The sequence below is a fragment of the Bombyx mandarina genome, chromosome 04 (genome assembly GCF_030267445.1).
Source record: "Bombyx mandarina strain Sakado chromosome 04, ASM3026744v2".
NCBI classification, from domain to species: Eukaryota; Metazoa; Arthropoda; class Insecta; order Lepidoptera; family Bombycidae; genus Bombyx; species Bombyx mandarina.
The window spans coordinates 10,787,887-10,809,421 of record NC_143211.1 but is presented as its reverse complement, the minus strand read 5'-3'; the positions used below and the strand labels follow the sequence as shown (position 1 = coordinate 10,809,421).

Here is a 21,535-nt window from a genome sequence, read left to right as displayed (position 1 = left end):
GCGCATTTACATTGTAGATGTCTATGGGCTCCAGTAACCACTTAACACCAGGTGGGCTGTGAGCTCGTCCACCCATCTACGCAATAAAAAAAAAAAAAATTTAGTGCGCATTTCAAACATAATTTGAAATGTATGAATGTTAGAAAATTAACAGATATGGCATTTGTGAGCCCTCACAGGTACATAATACAGTTTATTTCCACAAATCAATTACTTATGCGAAGTGTGGTTCGACATTGGGTTTTCGTATATCAAGGTTCCTCTATCATTCAGGTCGTGGAATCTGTAAGTCTTTGTAATCACTTAACAATAAGCGCGCCGAGAGCTTTTCTGCCCGTTTATAGAAATAAGGAAATGGTCATATAAAGAAATTGTGAGTTAATAATTAAAAATACCTAGTATATGCACTTATATAATAACTAAGCCTATGCCTTAGGTATCGCCACGTTCTTTAATTGTAAAGACGATGATGTGTTACAAACCATAATAGAAAGTTGTAGATTGAGTACGATTTAATTAGCCATGACGAAAGCGTCAACATACACATAACGTTCACACATACACCTAATAAGTACTTAGTTGTTATGTACATCAACATTTTTAATCGTTTTCTCCCAGTGGCGAACTGAAATACTTTGCCTTCTAATCATATTTTTTTTCATAATTTCGATTATTTATGCTTATTCCGTATATTTTTTGATTCACTAGAGTATCTTTCGGCCGCTTGTTCAATAAAATTGCATAGCTTAGACGCTAAGATACCTCTAGGTCCGTAAGAAATCTCTCATTACCTGTATATGCTACAGTAATGCAAAGTTCCATTACTGTATATCGAGTAATTGTTATTTGGAATGTAAACGACTTCCTCCGTCTCCTCGTTCTCGTATTGACTCCTACGTTCTTGTTCACTCATAATACAAACAATCACAGCACTGACATCGCAAAAATTAAAAAGAAATTTGGTGAAAGTTGAGGATATTTTTTTTTGTGACAGACAGATGTCCTGTCCGTCCGAATATTGTTTAATAACTCATTGCTTATGAGGACAGGCAACGGTGCGATCGCAATAGTGACTGTTGTGGGGCGATGCGCGTCCACCACGCTGCCCAGTGATTCGCTATTGTTCTTAGACGGACAAAACGTGAATATTAATTTAAAGGAATGAAGGTATTTTGCATGAATGCTAATATTAGTACTTACGGTAATAATACGTGTTATGATTTAATAAAAACATTGTCATAAAGTGATAATTTCGTTTTGAAAATAAAAGCAGCTGAAAATTGTGCGATGACCTCCGAACGGTGGCCGGCAAGAGGTGGGTGAAGAGAGCCGAGACCGGGCTCACTGGTGTGGATTGGGAGAGGCCTATGTCCAGCAGTGGACAATTGTGGGCTGTGATGATGAATTGTGACATAACTTTAACTGATTTGTGCCACCATACATTCCTTGCTTCTATCTCATAGATAGAACAGATGTAGCTCGAATGATTTTAAACTGTAAACATGAAATGTTAAATAGTTTGGTGACATTAATGTGGTATAACTACTGGTGCACTGATTAAGGAACACGTTCCAAGTTCTGGGGTGTTCTTCCAACTCTTACCAAGTTTTCAACAATCTGGTCCGTCAGTTCACGATTTTTTTCTAATGGTATTGACTTCATTCATTCATAAGGTCTCATGTTAATTGACATGGACATACTGAATAGCAAATATTATATTTCTACTTATGATTTAATGATGAATCAATCAATCAAGTAAGATTTAAATAGTTGTTCGCAAGCCGAGAATATCAATAAAATAGGACTTCCGCTACATTACGGAGAATTTAGCACCGTAATTTATAAGAATTGTCGCATTATTACTTATGTTCCTATCCCTCTATATATTTTAATATTTTCTATTTGCAGACAAAATTAATATTTTATTTAGAGTATAACTGATTTACCATCAACGTTATATTAATGGCCAAAGCCTCTACCAAATGTATCCATAGCTCTCTATTATGCACTTGGCCCAACATTTGATGTAGGTACTCATATTAAATAAAAACAAAAAAACAATTTTATGTTTTGTCTAACGTATAACGTTCCCACTGTGCAGTGGTATCTTGGTTCTGCGGCACTGGTCACGAGAAATTATATCGTCCACTCGTTAATTGCCGACATGCCAGTTTGCTACGATAGCTTCTCACACACAAAAGCGATTAAATAAAAAAATTAAGTCGAAAGTCGAAATTTATCAAATTTGCATAAGTTTAATTTATGTTAAACGGTGCGCTAGATTAAATGGCTTCTGCGCTTGGGTGTGTCTGTTTTTTAATGACGTAGAGTTAGGTGTGCAACGGATGATGGTACTTATGCTGCGTTAAAATAATGGGCAACTTCTTCAGAAAGAATTGGCGAAAACATCGAATAACTAGACTTGCAATATTTTGAGGCTTGTGGAGAGTACTTAAAAGTAGGCAGCGGCTTGGCTCTGTCCCTGGCATTGCGAAGTCCATGGGCAATGGTAACCACTCACCATCAGATGGGCCGTTTTTGTTTATTTATTTTTTTATTGCTTAAATGGGTAGACGAGCTCACAGACCACCTGGTGTTAAGTGGTTACTAGAGCCCATAGACATCTTCCGTATGCCGTATGCTCGTCTGCCTACAAGGGCGATAAAAAAAAAGTATTATATGTCTATCTGCAATTTTTGAGATGTCTGATTAATAACTAGTCAGGTCATAAGTATTGTCACACAGTAAAAACTTTTCTTTTAGAATGCTGGCCACAAAAAAGTTTATTGAATTCGAATTTCGAATTTTTCATGAAAATAAAAATGTATACTTTTAGAATTTTACTCATTTTTAAATATGGAGTGGACGCTTAAAGAAGACAGTGTTGCAGTTATTGCGTTGCATCGTTGCGGTTACGCGCCAATTCAAATTTTAACATACTGTAAATTTTGAATATAACCAAAAGATTCGTTTATCGTACCATCAAACGATACAATGAAGACTCTAGTGTAGATGACAGTTCAAGAAGTCGTCGCCCTCGGTCTGTTAGGACTCCAGCAGTGATAAAAGCTGTGAAGGCAAGAATTCAAAGAAATCCCAAACGTAAGCAGAAACTTTTAGCCCTTCAGATGGGGTTAAGCAGAACCACGGTGAAAAGGGTGTTAAATGAAGACTTAGGGCTTCGGGCATATCGAAGAAAAACAGGACATCGTTTGAATGCTCGTCTAATGGACCTGAGACTGAAGAGATGCCGCGCTTTGTTGAAACGGTACGCGGGAAAAAAATATCGGGAAATTCTTTTTTCGGATGAAAAATTTTTTACCGTAGAAGAGAGCTACAACAAACAAAATGATAAGGTGTACGCACACAGTAGTGAAGAAGCGAGCAACCGTATTCCGCGTGTCCAACGAGGTCATTTTCCATCCTCGCTCATGGTATGGTTGGGAGTTTCTTATTGGGGCTTAACAGAGGTACATTTTTGTGAGAAAGGTGTAAAAACGAATGCAGTTGTGTATCAAAATACAGTCCTGACGAACCTTATGGAACCTGTTTCTCATACCATGTTCAATAACAGGCACTGGGTATTCCAACAAGATTCGGCGCCAGCTCATAGAGCGAAGAGCACACAAGACTGGCTGGCGGCGCGTGAAATCGACTTCATCCGGCACGAAGACTGGCCCTCCTCCAGTCCAGATTTGAATCCGTTAGATTACAAGATATGGCAACACTTGGAGGAAAAGGCGTGCTCAAAGCCTCATCCCAATTTGGAGTCACTCAAGACATCCTTGATTAAGGCAGCCGCCGATATTGACATGGACCTCGTTCGTGCTGCGATAGACGACTGGCCGCGCAGATTGAAGGCGTGTATTCAAAATCACGGAGGTCATTTTGAATAAACTTTAGTGTCATAAGAATCTATGTTTTGTTAAGTTCATTTTGGTATATGAATGGTTACATAATGAATAAACTTGTTTCAATTATTTTACATTAAACATGTGACAGAATTTATGACCTGACTAGGTATAACATAAAACTATGTAAATTTATATTATTATAATACTGCGTTGTATATTATGTACATATATACATATGTATGAATGCTTTTTGTGTTGTTTTTTAATTGCCCATTATTATTTTCTATTTAAAACAAAAGTGCCTCTACCAAAAACAATTCGTGACAGCACTAGCACCGACCACTCCTGGGATTACTGGGAACGCCTTAGGCATTAAATTAGCTATTGTATCTTTGTTCGTAATATAAATAAAGTAGTGCTTTGAGAAGTCCAGTGTTTCATACCTGTATCTTGCGAAGGACTGGTTAATGAAAAGATACGTAGTGAACATTGATCAAAGTAGTTTTTAGCTTTGGGATAAATGTATGTGTTTAGATGAGTAATACTAATATCGGGAAGGCAGATTAAAATCTTCGAGCCATAAATTTATAATACGTAGGCGTGCCAATAGCCTAAATATATAAACTCAAAAAATAACACAATTTAAAGAAATTTTGTTATTTACTTTCTATCACGAACTGTAGTCCTTATTGTGTTTTGTAAACTATTAAATGGATTGTAATTTTATCATATTATTATATAATTGTTTACGAGTATTTATTTACTCTACAATCTTTTTCGCATATAAATGCTTAAACTCATTTTAGTGCCTTTAACTTTTGACATATCTTTGCAACATTCACACAGTCGCTAACATTTTAGCGAGGTCGCAATTCGAACCTAATCTTGGCTAGATTTAAATATAGCTATGACCTTAAAATGCACACGATCTAGCCTAGCGCATTATGCCTTGAGGCGGTTCGAGCTAAACTCCAGGTAAAACAATTTACTTTAAATTTGGTGTTTTTAAATAGTTTAATCCAACGGAATAGCTCCAGTGTGCGAGTTTTTTAACTTCTCGATCGCGTAAAAGTTAACTCAAATTTGTATGGAGTTGAAACAGCTTCCCTTCGTTTGCCGCTAGGGGCGCTGGAGCTCGCTTTTTTTTTTTTTGTCCTACCTATGCTGATAGCCTTGAGAGGCTATTTCAGCTTCACCCTAACGTGTGTAGGTGAGCTCACGGGGCTCAAACCGGAGAGTTGCTAACACTGACCCTAGCAAGAGCAGTGCTTCGCAGAATCTACCACCGGATCGGAAACGCGACCCACTGAGAAGATCCGGCGAGAAACTCAGTGGGCTGTGTCTAGGGGTTAATTCGCTCGTCGAGCCCTTCGTCGCAAGCGACGGGTTCGACGAGGACGGTGACCGGTGCTTGTGGTGCCTAAAAGCACCGTTAATGGATCGGGAGGATCCGTAATGACGTGCTTTGGGCGACGTCGACTGTTTACCATTCGATCTACAGGATCGGGTAAGTGGAGCTCGCACTAAGTACACTACGCACACAACAAGTATGCCCCAAACACGTAATTGCGGATCCTCCCGATCCGTTAACGGTGCTTTTAGGTATCTCAAGTATGACGAGTAAATGAACCCATAGACGCAGCCCACTGAGTTATTCGCCGGATCTTCTCAGTGGGTCGTGTTTCCAATGCGGTGGTAGATTCTGTGAAGCACTGCTCTTGCTAGGGCCAGTGCTAGGAACGCTCCCAGTTTGAGCCCCATGAACTCATCTACACGTCAAGGAGAAGCTGAAATAGCCTCTCAGGGCTATCAGCATAGGTAGGAGAAAGAAAAACAAATATTAGCGAATAATATGTAAATAAACCACACCGTGAAAGCCACTGCCTTCCAGGTATATCGAATTTCCAGTTACTACAGTTGCATTAGATAATATAGTACAGATATTTCGTCTTTTACCGAGAGGCCAAGTGATTGCCATACCGATAACCACTGGCCCAACGACCTGTATTGTTAGGATGGTGGGGAGAATATGCTTCATGCTAAATGTGTCTGTTATCTTTTCCCCTTCTCTGCCTCTTCCGAGTTCTGTTTCGTTAAAAATATGCTATATTTTATTTAAGTAAGTTATAGAATACATGAAAATTTTAGGCATAAATACTGTTACAGTAAATCATCACACAATTTTTTTTTATTTGGAGCTCGTCATATTCACTTCAAAATTAATTGTTTTCTTATTTTCCCGTAAATTTTTGTTAAGTCTTACCTCTCTTACTTATCTCTTAAATATATTTTCTCTAGACAAATGAAAATCTCACCGAAAACCATGTCACGTATTTTAAAAGATGACTTGGAACTGGTTGCTCTTAAGAGGTGTACTCGTCATTACCGACCGATCGATAAAAAATAGGATGTAAAATGAAAATAACTTCTTATGCAGTAGGATAAGGGAGTGCATAGATTAAAATAAACCTATTTTTTTTTTTTATTCAACAACTCTTTAACGACGGAATTTATGATCAAAAGTCTACAGAAACTTCTCAATAAGTCAGTAAGGTATAACTTGGACCTTATTCGATTTCAGCGTTAGTTTTGTGAAGGTTGACGATTAAGTTGGAATTGAGACATATGCTTATTAAACGTATAAGCGTGTGTCAGCTTCTTGAATGCCATGCTCTACAACAAATAATAGGACTTTAAGCAACAACGTTTGCAGAATTAAGGCTAAGGGCTAAATCATTTTCATTGTTTTTCATATCTATATATATAAAAATGAAACCCGTTTTCCGTTGTCACGACATAACATGAAAGGGCTTGACCGATTTGGCTTATTTTTTTTTTGTAGTTTTCTAATACTCTGTACAGGGTTCTTACGGAAACAAATATTAAGAAAATCTCTCAGAAATATTGAAAAATATACATTTAATTTTGCATATTTATTTGTGAACTATTCCACGCGGACGAAGTCGTGGGCAAAAGCTAGTTATTATTAAAAATCATTCTAAATTTAAATAGAACGAAAACGTACCGTAGTAACAGATGTTTCACGTAATAGAAAAATTACGTTGTTTTCCTTGTATCAAAAATAATGGCAAGCCGATTTTATTATCGACCAAAATAAATAAAATATAAATACATCCATAGTTTCTTCGAGTTACAACTTACTACACTACTTTTCTATCGGTCCGCAATGGTATTATCGTATTGGTATAGCATTCTACCCTCAGTTTTGAGTATTAATTTTAGGACATATGTGTCTACGCTCTACTGTATTACACCGTATTGCGTATTTATCGCATTTGAAGTGAGAATAGCGACTATTCCAATACAATAGAAACTTTGAACTATAGCCTTAAGGTGGCTCTCATCTTCTTCTTCTTCTCGCTTCGGTTTTTTCAATACTGAAGGCTGTGACCACCTCTTTGCAACAAGAGCTTATTCCGGATCATTCCACGCCATTTGCTCCTATCTGTCGCCGAGTGTAGATCATCGTGAACTGTGATGTCGAGAGTAGTGCTGATCTGGTCAGTCCAACGTGTCGGGCCTCTACCTCGTGGTCTTCTTCCGTCCACCTTGCCAGTCACCATTAGCTTCTCCAAGCTCCCGTTATCTTTTCTTGCAATGTGGCCAAAGTATTCCAGAACTCTACGTAGGCAGATGGTAGAAAGCCTCCCATAACCGTATAAAAATAGCTATGCCGTGAGATCGTCTGCTTATCTAAGTGAAATTACAGACTATTGATTTGACATTCAATAAGAATGCTAACACAAGACTCGCAAAAAATAAAAGACATACTATATCAGTTGGATGGGAAAGGCCTCCTTGTTGAACAATAGATCACTCAATGTCATTCGATCTCACGAAAACTTACGAAAGCCTACGCCACGAAGCCATGCACGCTAGACATAAAGTGTTGTGCAAACGTTATACAAGTTTAATATGTGGTCACTTTGTAATTAACCACCAATCAAACTGTGTCGAGTAAAAATGTATACCTAATTTATAATGAACAATATAATATTACAGCTGATAAATATAAATCACAAAATTGTGATCGAATAAAATTGAAATAAAATTGAGACAATTTGACAAATTTCTTTTAACATCTTTGTTTGTTTGCTACATTTCCACGTCACTAATGCTTGTTTTGTATGCGAAACACTTACTGCCGAATGCCCATCGGTCGAGTTCATTGACCATGGGGCCGAGAAAGACTACACACGTTTATATACTTCACTTGATAATTTGGTTATGGTGTTTACAAAAATGTTACGACAATCTCATTTTGTAACACTTTAAGTAAAGATTAAAAACAGCTATTTTTGTTATTGTCTTTTAAATTTGCAAACACAGATTATAAGTATATTAACTTTAATGTGCTGGTGTGGAAGAAATCACTCTATTGGTACAATATTTATTATTTCATATGGACCATTATTATTACATAAAATTACATGTACCATTAGTATATTACGTGTACATACTAGAGTACAGTTACAAACTCAATTCAAGAATAGCCAAGGTAAAATAATAATAAACATATAGAACTTTATATTAATTATAATGAAAACTTCTACTAAATATATATTTTTGTCTGGTAAAAAACTAGTGGCGTCAGTCCGACTGACCAACGATAGAAACATACTAATTCACGACCATTTTATGACCTTTATTCCATTACTTTATTCTGAGCACGCACGACCCACAGGTCTCCAACTAAGCGGTACCAATAACAAGGCTTTGAAAACGTCTAAAATGCGCTATTTTGAGCTCTCGTCTTGAGATTCGACGGCTCTATTATGCTTAGATACTTTTTGTCTAGAATGTTCGATAATTTTATTTACTACAAAAATTCCTTGACAATAATGTGGACATGTAAAATAAAATTCAACTATTCAAGTTAAACTGTAAAACGGTATTATTCATATCGGTAAGCAGCGGCTTGGCTCTAGCCCTAGCATTGCTGAACTCCATGGGAGACGGTAACCATTCACCATCAGGTGCCCACCGTATGCTTGTCTAAGGGCAATAAAAAAAAATCTACGGCTCCTAATTATCTTAGAAAGGAGTATTAAATATATATTATGTGGTTAACATTTCTATGGCGGCCATTCGTGTTTCACAAAGAATTTACGATAGAAGTGGGGCGGACGCAAAATGTGGCGCATTGGTCGATCGATCGAAAGTTGTGTCGTCAGAGTTGACAACCTTGGCATTTGGACGGGTTCCGGGCAGCGCTGACCGACGACCGACCTCCTCGTCCACCTCTGGCTTAGCGGACGATTTTATGTTACTATTTCAATACTAAACTATTTTAAAAACATAATTGGTATATATACATATATACAGAAGAGTCAATACATTTTTACTTGAAGTTTTGGTTACATTTCCAGAAAAGCACAATAAGTTAATATTTTAGAGGACCTTAATAAAGGTACCTTAATAAAATACATAGTTTTATCTATTAATTTATTTGTTTTATATAAAAATAGATGTAATAAATATAATAGAAAAAAACTATGGGCTCCAGTAACCACTTAACACCAGGTGGGCTGTGAGCTCGTCCACCCATCTAATCAATAAAAAAAAATAAAAAAATGGGAAAATAATAGAACTACATATTAAAATCAGCTGCGCATACTCAATGCTATGTTAAAGGCAAAACGAATAATATGTATCACTACATAGTATAAAACAAAGTCGCTTTCTCTGTCCCTATATCTGTCCCTATGTATGCTTAAATCTTTAAAACTACGCAACGGATTTTGATGCGATTTTTTTTAACAGAGTGATTGAAGAGGAAGGTTTGTTTGTATAATAACATACATTAAATAGTGAAGAAATCAATAATAAATTACAGTTTCCGAAGCTAACTAACCCATTTATTAAAAAAAAATGAAAACACTATTAATGACATTAGCTATTTTTGGTATCTTATTTTTGTACATAAAAATACGAAATCGGGAATACAAAGTCCAGTTAGGAATGTTTTTGTTGTAGAGATTTGTAAATTCGTGAGTGAGAGTCGTTGACTGAAGAAGCGGAACCGATGCGTGTCATCTCATTCACTGCTCGATTGCTTAAGACTACTGTCATAATACAGGTTCGTACTTAGTACCATTTAGATTTAATTAATCCTATTTTATTATTTTTATTTTATTATTTTTGTCGTATCAAAAACTAGTTTTTACGTTGATAGGCGACTAAAGTGTTCTACTGCGTTTTTTTATTTATTAAAGGATGTGGTGACATTTTAGTTTATTTATATACAAAAATAAATTGAGATTTCTCTGTTTGTTTTACTTGGACCCTCATATTTACGACTAGAGAATCCCAGGAAATATATAATCATCATCATCATCATCATCAGCCTTTATCTATCCACTGCTGGACATAGCAAATAGTTCACCGTTACCCTATTCAGCTGGTAAAGTTAAAACGTACTAGAATTTAAAAAAAGTCGTATTCGTCATATAAGTTACATATAATACATCTTTTGTTGGTGTACAATAAAGAATACTCTCTCTCTCTCTATAATACGAACTGAAGAAATTTTACACAAACATAAATTGTTACTTTTTTGTTCGTATTGAATTGAACAAACATGAATTAGGATTTCGTGACATACTTACTAAACATAATGCTGCACTATTTAATAAAATCACAATGTACCCTGAGAGTGTTATCTATTTACTTTTAATGATGTGTTCAATTCAATCGGAAATAATACAATTAGACAATACAGTTCAATATACCTAACAGATGAAATTTCACCGAAATATACTATGAAATATTTCGAGTTGTCTTTATTTAATACAATTCAGTTTTTAGTGCGTTTATTTTATTCATATATTTTCATTAAATTGTTTTTATGATTGATACTGAAAATACCAGTAATAAAACAGATCAAAAAAATCAACTTGATTAGTATAGTAAATTTGGATTGTGAAAAGTAAAATTTCTTTGTTTGCATAACAAAATTTAGTATTTAAATTTAAATCATTATTTCGATAGATATATTTAGTAATTGGTGACTAATAAAAAACAAGGTATCTTAAAAAATGGAAACTAGCAAAAACAAAACAAAAATATAAATTCATCGATGCATGATTATCTCTAATACTGAAAAAAGGCTACAAGTAGAATGAGTCAGCTTAATTCATTTCCTCCTATGGTGAATAAGCACGGACATTTTAAATAAATAGTGTAGAAATGCGGAACATTATCACACGGTAAAACTTTTTATAGTCATTGTGTATTTTATGTTAACCTCAAGGTACAAAGAGAAGGGAGCGTTAGACTTCATCTTGACATTTATTGTATCTGTAAAAGCTATTACTGTTGTACATGTAACATGACTCATCACACACACGGAGAATACCTTAATAAATATGATATAATATGAGATATGTGTGTGAGAGACTTTGATGGTCAATATTCTTTAAGGTTTGTTTTCATTCGAGCAAAATTTTCGATAAAATTCAATTCGACCTTCAATCGTCTAGCTATTATTTAGCATAAACATGTCTTGCTTGATGTTCTTCGGTATAATATTCAAATTCGAAAACATTGAGTTTGGAATAAATTTTATTAACAGTTCATTCTAGTACCAGAGTTGTTTTCGTATGTGAAGGCCAAGATTAGGTGTCGGCCTGATGTGACCACGAGAATAAGTAAATATTTGTTATCACGATTGATTTTATTGCTTCAACTGAATGATTTAAAAAAAATAATAATAATAAGAAACGTGTTCATTACCTTCCACCATATATTTCGTTCGCCAGGGGAGTGAGTTCATCGTCAGAGTTATCGCTACCCTCATCTCGCCGTTTCCCTCCAGACGTCGCCATCTTGAATTAAGTTCTGAAAAATAAAAGATTATTAAAAAAATTTTTTTTTTTGATATCTGCGATGTAATTTTTTTGTGTTTATTGTGATTTTACAATATGTCTGGATATCCTTTATAGACGTGAATGTAGGTAATTGAATATAGATAGTGGTTGTCTAAAAATATTGACAAAAGGACTACTAAAAAATGTAATTCTTTGTTTAATGGTAAAGAAAGTAAAATCCAACTGATAGAATTATCATATCGACTGGCACATTCCTCGTACGAGTCTCGACCTTGCGGTCATTCATCCCTTGAGTTACGGACCTTATGGTTTGTTCAACCATTGTGTTTTTGCACTTTCTGTTGAAATCACATTCTAAATGATTAGATTAAATAAAAATTATTCGGAGATTATTTAAGGAAATGAAAACCAATTTGAGGAATCTCTGTATCAAATAATCAAGTGAGTCATTTGCACTCTATCTAGTCCTTTTTGTGCTTTTATTCTTGGTACATTTACTATGTACCATGTATTTGGAATTACGCACGATTCAGGACACATTTTCGGAACCTAAAATATGTATATATTTATAGACAATAGTGTTGTGCTGTGTTCAACACCTAGAGGTGGCACCGCACAGGTAAGTTGTACTCTTCTGTTTATTTCTGCCACCAAAATGATATTTCTGTTTGTAGGGCTGAATAATCATTATTGAAAAGCTATTGGGACCTCGATGTTACGTTTTAGGGCATACATCATTATTTATGTTGTTCGTGGACTAGGCTTAACATTAGGAACGTGATCTATCCGTGTACGCAAATTATAAATAATCTTGTAATTTAATAAGTGTTTGGAATAAGAAAACGACTATTATAATATCTTGGTCAATAAAGAGTATATAAAATCTAAAGCAGAGGCGTGTTAGACTCGCCTTCAACAAGGTCGACGACTCTGCGACTGTACAGGGTACCTCACCCTCGCACTTCGATTGTGCTATTTGTTTTTCATACTTGAACGACTGTGATTCAAGAGTCTATTATTATTTTATTCTCAACTAGCTGACCCGGCAGACTTCGTAATACCTCAATCGATAAATAAAAGATTTAAACTTTTGTATAAAAGAAATTTAAAACAAACAAAAGGAATCCATCCGACGGGGGACACATCAAAGGGAAAACAAAATTGTTATTTTTATTTTATTTCGAGCATTTTCATATTTATCTACCTTTTAAACCTTCTCTGGACTTCGACAAATAATTCAAGACCAAAATCAGCCAAATCGGTCCAGTACGGTAGGCAGCGGCTTGGCTCTGCCCCTCGCATTGCTGAAGTCCATGGGCGACGGTAACCACTCACCATCAGGTGGGCCGTATGCTCGTCTGCCTACATGGGCAATAAAAAAAAAAAAAAAAAAAAAAGTAGCTCTCGAGTTTTAGCGAGACTAACGAACAGCAATCCATTTTTATATAGGTATATATAAGTATAAGATAGATAGATAGATGGACACCATACCTTTCTAACTACTTAAAAGCGTGTCAGTCACTGTAATAGCATACCTTTGTAACTACGCGTCTCAAAAAAAGCGTCTCATTCGCTGTAATAAGTGTTCATGAAATATCTATCTAGAGTAAAAAATATTCAGAGATATCAATAACATGAAAACAATCCCAAAAAAACAAATATATTTATTTAATAAAATAAGGACTTTTTAAAGAGAAAATTGGATAATAATAAAATGTTAGTGGCCCACTTGACACTGTAGTCCTAATCGTGCACAGTTTTTACTTGAAATAATAGTTGTATGACGTAATGAAGTAATGCGGAAATGATTAACCGTGGCAACTTCAAACTTGTAGCAGAGAACAATTAAATGTGAAATCAATCGATGCAAATACAAAACTATATAATATTAAATTAGATATCCTTATTTAAATTTGAGAAGACGTAGCAAAAAATTTGGCCGTAATTTTTATAAAATCTTTATATATTATACATATATTTCTTATGTGTGTGTGTTTGTCACTTAGCTCCTCCTAAACGGCTGGACCGATTTTAATGAAATTTTCTGTGTACCTTCAGGTGGATTCGAGAATAGTTTAAATTTACAAATCAGCCCGGCAGATGGCACTGCAGTCGGTATCTAGGTTATTTATCTTTCCTAGAAATAATTTATATGGCAAAACAACGTTTGCCGGGTCAGCTAGTAATTTATATTATCCACCTGTCTTATAATATTATATGGCGTGTAAGTTCAGCTTTAATTATAATAATTATAAAATAAGTTTGTTCATTGAACACTATCTAATAAGTAAAATGTATGTGATTTCACAACTAGTGAATATTTTGAAAAGTACAACATTTTTTTGAAAATATGTTTCGTTGCCCACTGCCTCGTTCATCTAGTGGTTAGCTATTAAGACCATTGTGCCATAGAGTCTGAGTTTGGTTCTCAGTCGGAGTCGTTATGAATGTTAATCGATTCCGATCCGGTAGTAGATTCATTCGCGAAGCAGTTGCTCTTGAGTTGTTAGGTCTCCTTCGGAGGCGCTCGGGTAGCTGTTAGTAAATCCCACCCCTCCTGGCTGAGCCTTTGCTCGCCCACCTGTCCTGGTGAAACTGGAAAGGCCTCCGGGCCACCAGTAATCCTTCAATCATAAAATGAATGTTAAGGATATTCGGTATTCAGGGTCTTGATATATTTTTTCTCGTTTCGACTCTATATTTTCTTTCGGTTCAGTTAAATATAGAAAGTTTGTTGTTTTCTTTATCGTACCTTTTAGTTTTGAGTAAAAGTAAATCACGCGCCTCTTTTAGCCTGATGCTTCATATAAAAAATAATTTGATGCCAAAATTGTATTTATTAATATTATTATTGGACTTGATTGAGCCCATAAATTTATAAAATAATTATCTAGAAATGACTTAAACGCCGTGATATTATAGCATTGCGAACTACATCTTATGGCCAATGCCTACCATAGTTATTCCGTCAAGTAAATCCGGAATGGCGTTGAGGGCCGACCAAACTTACTTTCACTGTTGACGGCCGCCAGCTGGCCGCACTCCCCTCCCCCACAACGCAACGTTACTCTACACTCATTGCTTTATTTAGCACAATATTTGTCTCGATAATATCATGAAGTAATTTAGATACGTTTTGTTCATTTCCAAAGTGTGACTTTCGTACAGATAACACACAGTGAATTTCCTTTACAGCGACGGCTATTATATCCTTTAGCTTTTCACCAAAAGTAAGCAAGATGATGGTGTAAGACTTGAGGACTCAAAATTCTATTATGATGGCTCCCGTTTCAATACAAACTAGTATTCCTGATAGTAAAAATATACTGTCTAAATGTCTTACATGTTAAAGTGCTGTTAAAATATATATAAAAAAACTAAGTGTAGGTATAGCGTAAATGTTTGCGAAAATAAAATGAATGTGTATATATGTACTTATCCCTATATAATAATAATCTGTCCTAATTTATTTAAAAATTTATTCATTACGCGAAAATATCGGACTAAAAAGTCCTTTAAAAACTGTGTGAACTTTTAAAACTTTGAAAACGGGTAAATAACCAAAGTTTGTAACAAGTAAAACTACATTAGTATACCTATTATTATTATTATTTTTGTTGTTTTGATGTGTGGACGAGCTCACAGCCCACCTGGTGTTAAATGGTTACTGGAGCCCATAGACATTCACAACGTAAATGCGCCACCCACCCCGAGACAAGTTCTAAGGTCTCAAGTATGTTAAAACGGCTGCCCCACCCTTCAAACCGAAACGTATTACTGCTTGACGGTAGAAATGAGCATGGTGGTGATGGTCGTGGTATTAATTAAAGAAATCGTAAAGTACATCCTGGTTTTATGTCTGTAATAGTTTAGATATCTGAATATAAAAAAATACTCAAAGTAATTAATAAAAAAGATTTAAGACAACATATTGTTATTAACTATGGGTAATTTGGCAGGGATCATAAATCCATCAAAAAATAATAAAAATAAAAATAAAAACCTCAATCGTTATGATAATACGGCAAACGGAGTATAAAATTTTAACATTAACATACAATAAATCATACACTACGAACCAATAAGTCAAGTGGAGACGTAATTTACAAGTGTAACAAACAACGTGCCAGAAATTCGACGGAGCGTGGATCGAGCGGCGCGGCGACCTCGTCATTCTACACTCACAACTTAACGTGTTAGCATTCGATTTAATAAAGAAAACGTAAAATTAGGGCGTAAAATTAAATTAAACGTCCTTTAGAATCCACTAAAACAGAGGAATAACGAATCGAATCAATACGTTCAATGAAAAAAATCCTTAATAGCTATATTCCTACAAGAGTTTCCGCCCGGTCATCGTTCTTGTCGAACCCGTCGCTTACGACGAAGGGCTTGACGAGTAAATTAACCCACAGACACAGCCCAGTGAGTTTCTCGCCGGATCTTCTCAGTGGGTCGCGTTTCCGATCCGGTGGTTGATTCTGCGAAGCACGGCTCTTGCTAAGGTTCGTGTTAGCAACTTCATCAGGTTTGAGCCCCGTGAGCTCACCTACTAGTTAAAGTTACGCTGAAATAGCCTCTCAAGGCTTAGGTAGGAAAAAAAAATTTGCGTAACCTTTTGTTTCTTACTTGTAAGTTACAGTTTCACACCCGCTCTTTGGATCGGTATTGAAATTAGTGCGCAGCTAACGAAGTTGCAAAGGTGAAAAACCTATTCATAGAGCACCAAAGTAGTTAAAAACTTTTGAATTCCCTAAATGTCTCGACAATGTTCTGGAAATTTAACCATTTAAGCTTTTTTACCGAATGATCGAACATTCCGTAAATGGAGTCTAACTATGACATGTAGATTTTTGGAATGGTATACCTATGTACATAAAATTTCAACTACCATAAACTCAAGAAATATATTATGTAGATGGATTATACGTTTGTTTTGTGTTTCTTGAAAACATCATATTATGTAAAATTATTTCTTTTTTTGTAACTTAAATCAAGCGTTTTAGTGGCATATCTCTGACTATTGTACAAATGGGGAAACATCATCATTTCCTTATACGAAAGACACACCAAAACCGTGTCGCAATTTCAACTGTAATACCGCCGTATTTTAATTTAAATCACATGCTAAAATTTTAAAACGGCATAACAATTGTTGCGTTTACGTCGTCTTTGACTTTTAATGTGAGTTCTCTTAGCTTAATTTCCACGGCTTGATGCCCCATCGTCTCAGTTAATAGATGCTATAGTGTAAATAATCTTGTGTTCCGCGTCGAAGGTTATAGCGTTAAAAGGCAGGAGAAACCAACGTTTAAATTTGTATGGTGACGTCGGCAATTGTAAATTGTTATGGTAATAGTTGTGAGCAATTTCGTAAATTCGCTCAAATTCTCGGTAAAAAAATGGTCTACAACATTCTTTTCAGTTTTCTAAAATATAATTTATAGCATAGTTATAGGAAGTAGCCTAGGGTTGACAAACAATATGTTATAACTTTTAAGACGCATTTTTGTCACTTGTAATCTATAAAATATATAACCATATAGTAAAAAGGGTCTGCTAATACTCGTACATGTCATGTTTTGTGATTATTGTATTTGAATGAGGGCACACAAAAAAATTGCAGCATCGCATGCATAACTGTAATGTGTGTTTCTTTTTTTGTTAAATACACATCACTGTGTACCGATTGCAAAATAATATAAAGCAATAAATCGTGTTTCATTATTGAGTCGTATTAAATATTTCAATTTGTTGCTTTGTTACATTCTTGATTACCATATTGCTTCACTATCGTTCAACGCATGAAGGGGTAGACAAATATGTGATATGAAACGGTATAATGAAGTAGAAAATCAGTGTGTTTTAGACAAGAGTTAGAACAACAGAAATAAAAACCAACAGAAAACGCTTCTAGAAATATAGTAGCAAGTATAGTTTGAAGTCGTCGTGGCCTAAAGGATAAGACGTCCGGTGCATTCGTGTTGAAGCGATGCACCGGTGTTCGAATCCCGCAGGCGGGTACCAATTTTTCTAATGAAATATGTACTCAACAAATGTTCACGATTGACTTCCACGGTGAAGGAATAACATCGTGTAATAAAAATCAAACCCGCAAAATTATAATTTGCGTAATTACTGGTGGTAGGACCTCTTGTGAGTCCGCGCGGATAGGTACCACCGCCCTGCTTATTTCTGCCGTGAAGCAATAATGCGTTTCGGTTTGAAGGGTGGGGTAGCCGTTGTAACTATACTGAGATTTTAGAACTTGTATCTCAAGGTGGGTGGCGCGTCTACGTTGTAGATGTCTATGGGCTCCAGTAACCACTTAACATCAGGTGGGCTGTGAGATCGTCCACCCATCTACGCAATAAAAAAAAAAAAAAAAAAAAAAAAAAAAAAAAAAAAAAAAAAAAAAAAAAAAAAAAAAAAAAAAAGGTACAGGTTGAAACAGGCTTAGTACAGGTTGAAAATGAGCCGTCTCATTCAGTAGATATAGTCTATAAAATAATAATATCACCATGGTTATAGGCGTGACATTAAGTAAAACAATTAATAACGAATCACGAGAAAATCTAAACGAAAAGAGAAAGTGGGTCTGTTAACGCAAGATTTCATTCAATGAACTTGACTTCTTTTGCTAAACTGTATGAGAAGTCATTGATATATTTGTACAGTTTTATTGTTTACTAGCGACCCGCCCTCGCTTCGCTTCGGAAACATTAAAACACACATGAAACCAAAAAATAAAATAAAAAAAAATGAAAAAAAAGTAGCCTATCAGGGACAATGTCGGCTTCTAATGGAAAAAGAATTTTTCAAATCGGTCCAGTAGTTTCGGAGCCTATTCGAAACAAACAAACGAACAAATCTTTCCTCTTTATAATATTAGTATAGATACATTAGGTACTAGTGGTAGGAGTTATTGTAAGATCGCACGGGTAGATGTTATCCTTTCCATCTCTACCGCGAAGTAGTCAAGCGTTCCGGCTTGGAGAGTGGGGCAGCTGTTAAACAATCAAGACTTTGATCTCGTGTCAAGAGGGATTAAAGAAATGGAAAAAGTATTTATAATTGACTATACGTATATTTTTTTTTAGTTAGTTTTTGTTTATATAGTTAGTTACGATTAGTTCCTGAGATATTTTCTAGAAAATTCTAGGTTGTACTCAGCTATCCCAAGTGAAATATCAAATGGCCTTCAAATTAGTGTTTGTTCGCAAATTCCATTTACTACCTAGGAACAAAAGCGTGCGTAGTAAATCTGTGTAATTTCGCAAATTAATACAGTTAATACAGTTGATAATTATTTACGAAATAAGGGGTAGTGAACTCCTCTCTGTCTTTTTCCGAAAGTAGTGGTTGTTTGGGAATTGACTTCTACATAAGGATTATCGTTACATTATTTTACATACATATTAACATCATTTTTAAAACAAAACTTTAACGCATCTTGTTCTTTTTCACTGTTCGCCCTTCAAATATGAAAGTTCCAATTTTTATTACACAAAATTGATGACTATAACGAATAATAAACAGAACGAAAATATTTTTGCGTCACTATTTATGAATCACGCTTCATTCATACAGAAACCACCAATAGTTACGTCATCATTTGAATATTTTGGAACGAATTAGATACATATGTATCTCTCACAATATACCTACACATAATTATTATATCCAACTATTTTGTTCCCCCGCCATATTTCCAATCATATATAAATTCATTACCTTTGTGACCAAATATTCATTTCATTCACATAAATATACCCTTGATACACAATGTTTACAATTTCATCAAAAGTGTGGGTAATCGCATACTAAAAATACAGTCTGTTTTCCGATATCCGTCTAGAGATATACATATATGTAGATAGAAAAACGCTTTCTGTCTGGCCTGAATATCAAACAACACTATCAAGTTTATTTAAATGATTGTATGGTGTATGTATTATGTTTTCGCGTTGTCGTTTGTTATCTTATTATCTTCTTGCCCATATTGACTAAAAATACTTAATTTAGTCGCATTGCTGCTCTAGTTTGACCTACAATGTAGTCGTAGTTCGATTTTCTACTAGGTACCAATTCTTAATAGTAGATAATGTGACTAACACGTGTTTCCGAACTCCTGTCACACTGAAGGAGCATCTTTTTGTACTAAAATTTAACCTACAATATTTTAATGAATTTCTTACTAATGAGTTATCAAGGTTCGCTTTTTTTTGGGAGAAAAAATGCTATAGTTAAACACATAAAAGTCATTGACCCAAATTATTAGATAATTTTTTCAACATTTGCAACACTGAAGCAATTTGAGCACAATAGGTGAGCGTGCGTTGATGTCTTTTATAGAGCACTGGTGAAACTCGGCCAAGCTCGGCTGTGATTCGGTATATATTTAATGAAATACACCAAATTTATTGAAAGTACTTTGATGATAGTATATTAAATATTCCTTAAAACTAAGTTAACGAATAAAAAAACATACCTAAAGTTATTCGATTTTATATTTTTAAAGATCAAAGTAAATAAAATTCTCAAATTATTATAAATATTACTGACAAACGAAAATTACAACATGTATATTGTGAAATTCAACACAAATAAATATATTTCGAGCTTACAGTGAGATAACTGCTTGTAATCTTTTCCGTAATAAAATCGTAATTACTATATTACGTGGTAAAGTTACGTAAATCGTACAATTTTTAAGTTTAATGCTTTTAACCGACATTTATTTTGGTTCGGGTCGGTCGGTCAAAAATACTGTACAAACTTCATTTTAGCGTACAGGGAGCAGATGGGTCGTTTCCGAAGACTATAATAATTGTAGTGAAAGATTTATTTATTTATTTTACTAATGATTTTTTCACTGGGCAAACGTCTGTATCTACAGATACGTAGTTGCGACCTACCCACGGGAAAATATGGCTTGGTGCTGCTATATTGCATTAGAAAACTAAATTACACCATAAATGTTACGATAGTTAAGAATTTTTATCGTGCGAGATCATGAGCCTGGTGTGACGCGAATCAAACGCAGTAATTGAATTAGCTTAGAACTTGATTAGATATCGTTAATATATCGAAGTAAGAAGTATGAATGATGTATAAATAAATGCATGTTTTTTTTTCATATCACAATAAGTTATGCGCGCCTTGCTATTAGCGTGGACCTATAGGTTACTTATGACGACGCTTGTAAGTATTGTACTTTTTGACGAAGCATGTTGCTGATAACTCTGTTTCTATAATCTGATGAAGCGTGTTGCGGATAATAATATGTTTAAAAAAAGTGTTATTTCATTATTGCGAAAAATAAAGATTGTATACGCTAGATATAGGAACACAAGTAATAAAATAGAACTGTATTCAGATATATTGATCGTGGAAACATATAAATTATTTATTAAACGAACGGATGACAGTGATGAGAGCCGTACCACGTCACCATTTTTTTTTTAATAATCTAATAAATTTATATACACTCGTATTGTATTCGTAAATAAATTCGTAACTGTAAATGTAATGGATGACGACGCTTAAGCACATACGCGACTTACATGGTGATGTCAGACAACTTTCTTCCGGCTCGACGTTATCAAGGCCTCGTGCAACAAACCGAGTCTAGTCGTAGAGATAGATTGCACTTACTATTATTTATAACGACATGACATTTTTAAATAATGAAAATCAGTTCATTTCCAGTTAGTTTCTAGTAAGTTGTAACTATACTGAGACCTTAGAACTCATATCTCAAGGTGGGTGGCGGCATTTACGTTGTAGATGTCTATGGGCGCCAGTAACCAGTTAACACCAGGCGGGCTG

At 34.9% G+C, this 21,535-nt stretch overlaps 1 protein-coding gene across 5 annotated transcripts in view; it reads right to left on the bottom strand.

Annotated features, from left to right (window-relative positions):
• Positions 1-21,535, bottom strand: part of kkv (hyaluronan synthase-like protein kkv) — a 37,915-nt gene that overhangs the window by 12,992 nt on the left and 3,388 nt on the right. For 2 of the 5 annotated variants that reach the window (XM_028174544.2, XM_028174543.2), the window contains exon 2: positions 11,610-11,714. In XM_028174544.2, coding sequence (XP_028030345.1) covers positions 11,610-11,701 — 92 coding nt within the window. In that variant the 5' untranslated portion in view covers positions 11,702-11,714. Of the gene's footprint in view, positions 1-791; positions 1,028-11,609; positions 11,715-21,535 lie in introns of those variants that run through there. The other 3 variants (XM_089727062.1, XM_028174542.2, XM_028174541.2) reach the window with 2 other exon arrangements.